Raw genomic sequence first — 12,052 nt, 5'->3', positions numbered from 1 at the left:
CATTAGTTTATCTAGCTGTGACATGTATACGTGTCATAGACTCACCAAGTTGTGTAGGTTGGAAGGGACATCCAGAAGGCATGTAGCCTAACTCCCTGCTTAAAGTAGATCCTGTAGAGCAGGCTGCTCAGGGCTGTGTCCAGTTGAGTTTTAGGTCAAGTTCTTCATCCTTCCATCTCCAAGAGTGAAGACTGTACAACCTGTGTGGGAACCATGTTCCAGTTCCTAACTACATATCTCTTATTTGTCCCTTGTTTCAACCTGTGTCTCCTGCCTCTTGCTCCTTTACTGTCAGAGTCCTGTGGCCTGGAGGGAGAAATGCAGTGGCTTTCTTCATAAATCAGTTCCAGCAGCTCTAATTTGCATAAGAAAAGTATTCTGAAGGGACACATAAAACTATTGAAAAGACAGCCTAGGATGCTACTAGAAAAGTGTACTCACTGCAGCATTCACGAAGCCTTTTTTCTCTGCTTGACAGTCACAAACCTGTTTTGTTCCTTTCAATGTTTCTGGATTGGCAGCATGTCTGTAAGGTGTGAAAAGTGTGTCTGTTAGCTTTGTGCTGAAGGAAATGATGAGAATCTGTGACCTGACTGATTCTTAGTTCTGATTGCAGATGCCAGTTACCTGATTTCCTTCAGTTACTTAATGACATCTTCTCTAAACTTAGCAGTACAGGAGATGCTAGAACAATACATTCTGAAGCAAAAATTATAATTACTTAAAGCCTGAAAATTTATTGCACTTCAAATACACAAGGGTATATTTCCAGTTGTCACTTCTCTTGTGGCGAGAGCTGCTAAACCCTTCTTGTGCTGGAAACAGCACACCTTAAGGTGAACTTTTTGTGTTTTGAATCCTACTGTGTGCAAATATTAAGGTTTCCATTTCTTTCTCCCAGCTTTCCTTTAATGCCTGTGTAGGACCCATCTGTAGGTGCACAACAGTCTGAAGTCTGCCATCCATTTGCTGTAGTTTCCTTACAGCAGAACTGTTGTTAGACCAGATCTCCTTGCTATTACAGTCAGGATCTGTGCAGAACGTGAATTCAGGTTCAGATGAGGCTGGGTAGGTAGCAAGTGTTGTAGCAGACCCAAGCCCTGCCGATTAGTTAGGAATCTTTCTTAGATAAAGAAAAACATCCCAGGTAGTTATCTGAGCTGGAAGTTGTAGATGTTGGCTATGGGATATTCTCAATTGCACCAACCCTCAATTATCTCAGTCAGGAGCTGGTTTTTGGGAAGATGGTACCACAGAGACTTGCTTAAGCTGAAGTTTTTAATGATCTATTAGTGATGGGTAACAAAGAAAGTCTCTTGACCAGATTCCTGTTTAAGACTTTGGTTTTGATCTCAGTTCTACTCCATAACCAGGCTGAGCTGTTGACTAGGACTTTAAATCATTTTTGGTTTGTTTTGTTTTGTGTTTTGTTTTGTTTTTCACTGGTGGCCATTTATTTCACTAGGAGAGATTTTTGCATGCACATGTTTGTCTTCTGCTTATGTCACTTGCAGCAGTCCTCTGGGATTTCTTCTGAGCCCTTCCATTGTTGACAATTTATATCTTGCCTGCGAGACAAGTTATTCATAAGTATAGGGCTTGGCTTTTGCTGTTATGCTGATGAAACCCAGATTTATATTTCACTTAAACTGGATATTGATTCTGCTGTCTCTGCATTTGAGGCTTGTTTGCTGGACATAAAACTTTAAATGCAACTGAATTTCCTCCAGCAGAATGCAGATAAAATCAAAGTGCTGTGATGGGGCTCTCTCCAGCATTTTTGGAGGTGTTGAGGTTTAATTTAATGAACTCTGACAGCTTCTTTGTATCTGAGGACAGTATTTTGGGAATCTGTTTTTTTTGGTTTTGTTTTTGATTTGGCTGTTTGTTTGTTTGTTTGTTGTTGGTTTTGGGGGTTTTTGTGGAAACTTCAGCTGAATATTTAGGGCTTGAGAGTCTAGAAGTAAAAGTTGCACTTTCAAAAATGAAGTGACTTTAGCAGTTCATGCGGGTCAAAGGGACTATGCCCCCTAAATGCTTAGGTCACTTTTGTTCAAGGAGGTACTTTTATTATTTAAGGGACAGATCTACACAAGCATGTTAGCACCTCCTAGGTTTCCACGGGTTTTTAAGAGGTATTAAGGTGCCTACAGACCCATACTTGGAAATAATTGATTAGATCTTTGAAATTCCCACTATCCTTCTATTTGTATATTTAGATGTTTGCATTTTCTAGAGCATCTGGCCTTTTAGGTATTTGTTGGCATGCTGCCTGAGATCCTCAGCTTTATTAAACAGATGCAATTGCATGATCTTCTGAAAAAAAACAACACAAAAACAAACTCAATGAGTTTGCAAGTGTAATCTTTTGATTCCTCGAATCTTTCTGAAATGGAGTGTGTAGACCCTTCTCAAGAATCACTGAGGATGGTGTGCAGTGTTACCATATAGAAACCTGTAGAGTCAGATCCATTTTTCTCGGTTAAGGAAAGGCTGTTTTGAACAGAGACTTGTGGCATTTAGTGCTATTGTGCAGAGCAGAGCTGTCAGAGTATGGTGTGATTTCCATGCAAGAGCGATGTCACTCACCTACAATTGCGCTTAATTGTATACTTAAGACTGCTTCTTTAGATTAATGGCTTAATGTCTTCCTGGTTTAGGAACACATCCTTATTACCATTTGGCAGGCATGGAACATGTAAAATACAGAAAAGCAGGGTTGTCCCTTTTCAGGATGTTTTATGGCTCCCTGCAGAGGTTTATTCTCCTGGAGGACTGTGGTGCACAGAGACAGGGTCTGCAGCACTGAAGCTCTCTACCTCTGACCGCTGTGGGAGGCACAGCATCCCGCTTGCTTGTGAAATGTGCTTCTCACACTCCAGTTGCTGCAGCCAAGCGAAGGGTCTAGGAAATACCCCAAGATACACTGCGGAAATTGTGGTTTTGGTCCTCCACCTTGGACTCTCAAAGAGTAAACAAATCATATTCTGACTTTGGAGAGATAAAGAGAAAAAAAAAAAATGGTGCAAAGTCATAAAGACAGGAAGGACCTAACTACCTAACTACATGGAGTGACGAATATGTCAGCCCTCTTGGTCACTTTACAGAGATGACAAGAATGATAATTGGTTTACCAGCCTGTCCATCAAATCATTGGCTGAGCTGCCGTTTGTGATGCTTAATTACTGACAAACAGCTCAGTGACTTCTGCATCTTAAAATGGGGCGAAACTGGTTTTCTGACTGGCCAGTGATGGATAGTCACCCATTTGTAATATCCCTCATATATGGATTTTTGTCATTTTAGTTCAGCCTTTCTTCCCATCTGCCTGACAGAAAGATACACTACAAAGTAGTGACATAAAATAAATGTAGCTCTTCATTGTGCTTTCTGCTTGTTGTCCCCTCTTCATTTTGTTTGGAAGAATGTTTTTTTCTTGAAAGGTTTGTTTTGCACTCTGCTTCTCAGTAGAGTTTCTCATACTACACCTTCATTAGGCTACCAGGCTTGATTTCAGCTTCTGAAAAGTAAAGCAGACATAACTATATTGTTTCACTGATGTAATGGTGGTACCTACTCTAAATACTCTTTGGCAGAACAACATGCTTACTCTCCCGTGGTAGAGAGTAGGCAGTAGAGAGAAGGGTCATTTGAAACCACACGATTTCTTTCATTAAGCTCTACTTCAAGCACTATGTTTCTGTCATCAAGGCCATCCTAAATTCAAGTGCATAAACAGTTAATCAATGCAACAAACCTTGATTTTTGTTCATTAAACTAAATACAGATATGAGACTGGATTTGTTGTCTTTCAAAATTACCAGTGAGGCTGTTACAGCAACCCTCTTGCAAGACCCTTATTGGTAAATTGTGATTCTGACATATTCAAAACCATGGCAAGCTATCCTTTAAAAAGACATTAGTGTGAGTACCAGGGGAAAATATACTCCAGGGCTGTAGATGACTTGATGTGATTTCCTTGATTGTATCTTTTTATTTATGAGGCATAATTTATGACTGCTGGAAAGCAAACTAAAATGAGTGATGACTAACTACAGCCAAAGTAATAAATCAGAAGTGGAGAAAGAAGTGGTGATTTTGATCGAATCTACTGAATTAGCTGTTGCCCTTAGCCATTACAGGTATTGGAAAGACCTTTTAATATCTGCTTATCTCTCTCATGGGAACTCGGTAAGTATCTCATTATATACCCATAGGAAACAAATTCTTTAATTTTCTACCTTTTAAAGTTTAACATGTTTACATCTCTCATTAATTACTGATGTTATACTATGTTGTATGAAATGAGCTTCCTTTAGAATTTGGTAAATTAGCTTAAGTCCCAAAGTGTTTGCCTGTTGCCTTTTCCTTTCCCTTCCCCAGAATGGGTATATTACTTCTATTATTATCATTTGAACAGTGGAGATGAATGGCAATGTTAAGAGGCTCAAATTATCACAGTGCTAGAAGCCCAGACCTAAAATCTATGCCATTATATGTTTATGGCCTCCCTAAGGATGATAACTGAATGTCGGAGATGGTAAAGTATGGATCTGAGGATGGATAATCAGAAATCACACATTTGTTTGCTACCTTTTTGTACCACTGGTCATGAGTGAGTGCGATACTTTCTTTCCCTTGCCTTTGCTCTGTCCCCCTTAGACTGCAACCACTTCTGAAACTTTGTGAATACAAACTGCTTTGTGAATACCTGCCTGACACTGCAGCACCCAGATGTGAATACATCACCCTAATGCTGAACACTAGATTTTGGTAGACAGGCTCTGTGCTCTGAGCTGTGCTGATGTTGCAGAAGCAACTCCAGATTACTCAGGCTGCACGTTGGTCATTTCTGATGAGAAGAAAGACTTGTGAAGCGTGCTGCAACTGATGGTGAGAGGGAGCTGCTCTGGTTTTCTCTCATTTTAACCAGCAAAGATTACGGTCTCTTCAATTTTCTTGCAGACTACTGTTTGAACACAACTAGAACTTGGGTCCTGTGATTCTGAACTTACTGATGTCGTATCTTATATACCCCTAAAATGTCTTGCTATCTTGAAAAAGAATTACTCTATGAAAACTCTGCATTGATTTAAGTGTAGAGTTAGAAATTGAACAAATCTGAGTCAAGAAATCCAAAGCAAAGTCTCAAAGTAGCGCTGCATCTTTGCAACCTCCATGAAACAATTCCAGAAAGAGTGGTACAAACCCTTCTCTGCTACCATTTGTCTCTCCTGGCATATGCCGAGTAGTACCAGCATTTAATTCTTTTTGGAAAGACCAGCAGTGACAGGTGTGTGCAGCCCATCGATGCCTTAAGGGCAGAGACCCAAGTCATACCTAACTCTTACACGCAGGAATAAAGAGTTATGTGCACCTGTGAAAGGGGTGGTTTGGTCTGACCTTGTGGTTCCCCAGAACCTACAGCACTACCCTACTGCCCTACAGCTCTAAGCAGCGCTCAAAGCCAAATGTAGGCAGTGATTTACTAATGAGACTTTTTTAAAGGCAAACGGCTGTTTTCTGAGTGCCTGCAGGAGCTCAGTGCAAGCTGCTGCCACATACAGAGCCCAGATCTTGTCCCTCACAGAGGCAACTGTGGGGACTGCAGATTAACTGCAGTGCAGAGTGGTCTGATGCACAGAGTATATAGGATGTGGTGGGAGCCAGGAGTCATGGCTGGTCAGCAGTCAGCTGTTTGGCTTGCTCTCCTCTCTGCTGATTTCCTTCAAGCAGGAAGGGTGAGCAGCATCTGGCCACCATGCAAAGCAGGGTGTCCCAGCTGTCCCTGGCCTGGGAAGTCAGCAGAAGCTGAGGACTGCTGCCTTCAGATATGGAAGCTACTGCCAGCCAGTCCACCCTTCTGCCTTGCCATGCTTCAGCAGAAGCAAATGAGACCTCTCCAGTAAGGGAGAGTTTCTCAGTCTCCATGGGCTGTGTCTGCCTGAGGCTCCCCTTTGCAGAAGCAGAGAGGATTCCTGCTTGGGGTCTTCCAGGTGGATCCCTGTGTTTGCAGCCTTAATGTCTGTCAAGTTGTTTGAGGCAGGTCTGAGATATGAGTGCTGTGAGCTGGCAGGCGTTCTCGCAGGTACAACGTCCCCTGCCAAACTGCTGCTCAGCCAGCCATGGTTGTGCTTCTTCAAGTAATCAGTCATGTGATCAAGGGATTGCTTTTTTATTTTGGGGTATTTTCAGCCATGCACTGTGTTTTCTGCCTCAATCCTGGACTATCTTTGTCCTTTGAGGGAGGTTAATTTGAGTGCTTTATTTTGGCAGGTTCTTTGCCTTCCCTCTTTCATCATGGTGAGGCCATAGCTTTTCTTCTTCTACTGCCTTTCCTGTGCTGCAGCGTTGGGGGAGCTGTGGAAGCATATATTCAGCTGTTTCCCTCAGTTCCCATTAGTACCTCCTGTATGGAGTAAATACCTTCACATATGATCTCAATTTAATGAAATACAAGGTTTTTTTAGTTTAAAACATAGCTTCCTTGGTAAGCACCTGGCATTTTGAGAGTGTTGCAGCAGATGAACCTGTGTGGCTCAGGGTTGAAGTAAGTCATCTACTAGGCTTCTTCCACTGTCACAATCTACAACACCATGATTGTTTTGCTTCTAAGCCTGAGGGCCATTGTGATTTTATTGCCCGTTATGGGAGGAGTTGTTACTCAGCTTTACTAAGCTCAAACAGGCTGGGCTCACCGTGATAAGGCTCTGGCCGCCTTCTCAGCACTTCTCTTCCTGCTCCTTATAGTTTTTGACCCTTCTTGCTGTCCCGATGGACCTTCAGGTTGTGCTGTAACCATTTTGAGTAATAGCTGATCCCCAGTTTCTTCCAGGAGCAGAGACCTGTGAAGGCTCAGTTATGATGGAAAAAAAACCAAGCTTAGTTACTTGTAACTGGAATTCTTCAGTCCTCCAAATATATGGTCTCCGAAGAGGTTTCCCCTCTCTCTCACTCTGGCTCCACTTCAAAGTGCAGTCTGGGCCAGGGGCCAGCAGATTGATAAAGCATTTTAAATGGTAACCCATGTGGCTGATTTCGGAGCCCTCTCCTGGCTTTTTTGGGACAGTGCAGTCATTAACAGCAGCACATCTTTTATCAGGGTGCTGAGCTGCGCACCATGATGTCAGACTTAATGCTTTTGGAGGCACTATGTTCAGAAAACCAAGTTATAAGAAACTTTTGTTGGCTTTCTGCTGTCTGTGTTTTGCCATTCAATACATCCCCAAGATGTTATTGCTTTTTGTTTGCCCCACATTCCTCTTTTACATACACTGCTGCCTATTAAGCTCTTTACATTTCTATATGAATGCAGCTAAATATTTTCTGGTACTGATTATATCATACTTTAGAAGGAATTTCTGTGAGCCCAAAAAGCTTTTTACAAAAGTCCAAACCATGGAATTTCAATTTAACCAGGCTAACCAGGCAACAGCTTTAATCCATGATAATTTTGTGGCTACTTTTTGAGAAGCCGTAACCAAACTTCTGATTTTAACTGGCACTCCTCATTGTGGCTTCTGCTGCCATGCTGCCCCATTTCTTCATGCAAAGAAGTGGCTAAACATCAGCGTTTCCATCTGCATTCAGTCCTGGGCACTTACTGTTCCAAGTCTCCAGACACTGCCCAGGATTTATTTGGATGGTGATTCTGAAAGGGAAATATTTTTGTACCCATCCATCCTTTTACAGATGGTTGAGCAGAAGCAGAGGAAGTTAAGGGAATCCAGCTTAAGTCCATGTAAATCCAGAATTTAGACCCTCAGAAGTCCTATTTAGCTGTCACAGCTGTCTCAGAAGCTGGCGTTTCACAGACACCGAGAGGTTTTCTGGTGGAAACATGTCTTGGCAGGGCTGAGTAGCTGGTGTCAGTCTAGAAGGCATGCTCAGAGCATGCCTGTCCATCAGAATCACACACATGCAGCCATGACCTTGGCCTTCTTTCAAGAAGGACAGGCATGTGGTGGCTGGTGGATGGAGCGCAACATCAGCCTCCTCCCGCCTCCCTCACCTCCCTGAGGAAGGGCTGACTTGGGGAAACATCTTTGCTCCCACATGCTCATGCTCTGCCCAGTCAACCTTGATTTCATTGTGTTCATGCACAGTAAGTTTGCCCCAGAGAGAACACGGGGAGCACCCCAAGTACAAAGATGGGTCATCTACTTGGGCATCCCCACTCTGGAGGGCAGCAGGCTTGACTCCCTCCATTGGTTGAACCTAAATTACCTGCCTTCTGGTGGAGTCCTTTTAACCACTTAATCTGTAGTATGAAAGGAGCATCCCCTTTTCTTTTGTTCTAAGATAGTGTTTTGAAAGAAAGAGCCCTTGTTTGTCTGAAATAAGCCTTCTTTTCTAACAGACAAGGAGTAGGCAACTATGATAGGAGAGGGATCCATGGAGGAAGGTGTCTCCATCCAACTCTCAGTGAGGTATCTGCTTCCCAAGTGAGCTGCATCTCTCTCTTCTCTAATGTTCCTCAGGGGTCCCATTCTGAGGCTGAATTCCTGTGCTACACAGAAAGCCTCTGTTCCTAAATCACCACCTTCAGTTTTGCTGTGGGCTGCTTGCTCAGCAGGTCAGGTCCGACACTGTTACGCTCTGTGCTCATTAAGGCCACAGCTTGCATATAACTGGTGTGTTTGAACTTGTGTGAACACTGAGTTGATGCTGCTCTTTCCATATGTGGCTTATTATCTTCACAAAGAAATATGCCCCTCAAAATGAACGACTGTGGGCAAATCTTTGTAGCAGCTGGGACTGAACTGAGATAGAGGGTTTGACCTACTGCAGTAAAGTGAACAGAGTTTGACTTTATGAAAAGTTCACAACGGAGATAAATTACTGATTTCACTGAAAATGAAAGTGCTTTGGCTGCGCTTTTTATTGTAGGGCATCATCTGCACTTAAGTAGTGTTTCATTGAATGGTGCTATGTGTTACTGATGGAATGAGGCGGTCACTTTGGGTTTATAATTGGCAGAACCACAGTCTTCAAAGCCACTGTTGTAGTTTTTGGCCTTTTTCCTTTCTCAGGCCCTTTGTGAAGTGTCCTGTGGTCTTGGAACTTAATATTGCAAGCTGGAAGGACTCCAGGGTCAGTTTTGAATACCTCTTTTTTTTTTTTTTTTTTTTAAAGCACAGTCCCACCATCCACTTCTCCAGGACCTCTGCCCAAAGCAGATCATATAAGAACATGTTTTACTATAGTTAGAACTGCTCGACATGAAAGCTTACTAAGGAATACTTATACTAAAAATCGCTCAGACAGTCCTCTTGTATTGCCATTTAGATCTATCATTCTGATTGATCACTATGTGGTTGGCTAATATTGAGCCTAATTTAACCCTATACGCTCACACATCCATCTATTCTGTCTATTGTACCTGACATTCTACAAATTACTTACTCATGCAAATGACGACCTAAGGCAACCTTTTATGATATTCGTGTTTAATTATACAAATGGTTTTTGATAAATAAGATTATACATCCTTCCATATGTTTATTCACTCCTTGATGAAAGCAAAATTTAATTTTCATGCAGATTTGTTGGAGAGTGTGTTTAATAAGTGCTGAGTTTTATGTAGTCTGCAGATCACCCTGGTTTTGGGAAGCTGACAAAATCAGTAGGCATAGTTCATAGAGACATGTGGCTTTTAATCAGGTCTAATTCAAGCTGCTGAATTTTGAAATCTTGGAACTGAAGCCATTGCCTTTGTGCTCATGCAATAAAGCAAATGTTGTGAAAATAAATGAGAGATGCTGACTTACCTATACTTTGCAATAGGCTTTATTTATATTGTGGGTTACCGAAAATGTGATTGATATGTTAATATTTTTAGAGAAGGATGTTCTTGTATAAGTTTCCGGTTTTTAGAGTAACTAGAGTTTGTCTTGTGTGATTCAGTCAAGGTGAACGTAACTTCAGTGTCACACAGTGCTAGGCTGAGTTAATTGGGGCTGCTTGAATATATGAAGGAAATGTGTAGAAGGGAGAAACTGGCAGGACTACGTATCAATATTTTTGTTCAGGTATCTTTGAAAACATTATCACTGTTGATCACAGCTTCTTAAGGAGCCATCTTTGTGTGCTATGACACAGACGGTGGTGGGAATTCAGGGTTTGGGGATCAGGTATGAAGACACAGGAACACACACTGCCTGAGGCATGAAATCTGCTCCTTTTCCCTAAATGTAGCGGTAGGAAACATTCCCCTCTTCTGTTAGAAAGTCACTGGGTTGACACAGGTGCTCAGCGACAGTCAAGGGACATTTTGCATGAGTGTCATTGCACTACATATTTTTCCAGTGTCAGTACAGCTGCAGCAATACCCCTGGATAACCACAGATGTTTTGTAGGCTTGAGTCCTTCGCTAAGAGTTTCTCTGTTTCTGTGTGCTGAAGGTGTGGTCAGTAAACTCAGCAGGCCGGACGCCGAGCGGCTGGTCCCGCTGCCGGACGGGCCCTGCGCCTCCCGAGGGCCTGGGAGCTCCCCTCTTCGGCACGGTGGCGTCCACAGTGGCCGTGGTGAACATCAACCCCCCTCTTAAGCCAAATGGGGTGGTCAGTATCTACAGGCTGTTTTCTAACGATACCAGAGGGACTGATGTGGTGGTGAGTACTGTCAACGCTGTTTCTGTACTTCCATTTGAGCCTGTATTTTCTAGTTTTAACAATCTTATTTTCTTATAAGCTGCTACTGTTGGTTGCAGGCTGTCTTCCTCTCCTGGACTCCCGTTGCTAACTGCTCTGCAGTGCTCTCTTTTTGGCCAAAGAACCGCCAGCTCTTTCACTCATCTAAATGTGCTTTGCAAGGAACTAACCTCATCATTAAACACTTCTCAGGTGTTGATGTGCTGTGGCAATGCTGTGGGCATCAGCAGTATTGTTCAGGGGTAGCTAAGCGTCCAAACAGAACACTTCCAGACAGCTCCCACCAGTACAAACAGTAGAGGCAGGAACTGCAGCCATTAGGAAATGATTGTATGCTTTGGATGGCTTCCCTCAAAAATCTTTCTTGCTATTAATAAGTATTTAATGGTAGAGCACTGAAGAATAGTGCAAGTAGCCCAGCAACTTCTTCTGTGTTTGGTGTCTCAGCCTAGACATCATTAGGTGTCCAGAAATGACCATTCTCAGCTTAGGAAACCTTCAGGGCTTCATTAGTTATAAAACAGGGAGATGCAGGGAAAGGTTAGGGCTCTGGAAGGTGCTTGGAACAGTTACCACCAAACCAATGCAAAATATTGGAATACTTTTTGTCTGTAGCCTTATCTGTTTGTTTTTTTACACACGGGTAAATATTTGTATGGGTTTTTTTTCCCTTGACCCATCTTTCTCAGCATATAAGTGCTAGGGACCCCTTCTAAAGTCCTCAGTCTGGTCTGTGAGCTTAAGCTGCCTACCAATTGCATGTTACACAGTTATTTCTTCCAGTGCAATTGGCTGTGTCCATGTCTGTTTCAGCCAGTTCACCTCACTGGTGCCACCGCAGCCCTCCGTTTCCATCCCCTCAAACCTGCCGTGCTGCTGGCTCTGCCATCAAAAAGTATTAAGTGCTCTCCTTTGCTTGCTTGACTTTTTCCTTCCCATTTTTTGCCACTCTGCTAAATCATGTTCTGCCAAATGGGATCAGATTTTGTCCCTCATTGGAGTTTTCTACATATTTTTATTTCTTTGGCTTAAGAAGCTTTACCCACAAATTACTATAGCAATGATGTGAAGTGGCAGTTCCTGCGAGTGGTTTCAGAACAAGGGCACCGTTTCCTTTGCCAGAACTGCCACATCTCTCTTGCTGAGCGTAGGGGAGTTTCCTAACAAGCTCACCCAGCACTATGGCTGTTTGAATGCAAAGCAGCATCATGTTCGCCCTCAACTTAGAGATACCTACCAGTGAGGACATTCTCCCATCTGTGAGTAAACTGACCCACCACACACATTTGTATCACTCTGCCCAACACTGTATCCTGTATCTATGTTGAGGAAGGTTGTGAGATACACATAAGTATTTGCTAGCACACTTATCATGGAGCTATTTTGCATATTAATCCCTT

At 42.7% G+C, this 12,052-nt stretch overlaps 1 protein-coding gene across 1 annotated transcript in view; it reads left to right on the top strand.

Annotated features, from left to right (window-relative positions):
• Positions 1-12,052, top strand: part of USH2A (usherin) — a gene marked incomplete at its 3' end in the record, with an annotated part of 383,577 nt that overhangs the window by 359,996 nt on the left and 11,529 nt on the right. Inside the window, exon 64 of the mRNA XM_080341535.1 lies at positions 10,404-10,613. Within this exon, the coding sequence (XP_080197661.1) occupies positions 10,404-10,613 (210 nt within the window). The remainder of the gene's footprint in view (positions 1-10,403; positions 10,614-12,052) is intronic.

The sequence above is a fragment of the Nesoenas mayeri genome (genome assembly GCF_963082525.1).
Source record: "Nesoenas mayeri genome assembly, chromosome: 3".
In the NCBI taxonomy this organism is placed as follows: domain Eukaryota; kingdom Metazoa; phylum Chordata; class Aves; order Columbiformes; family Columbidae; genus Nesoenas; species Nesoenas mayeri.
This window is presented reverse-complemented; position numbering and strand designations above follow the sequence as displayed.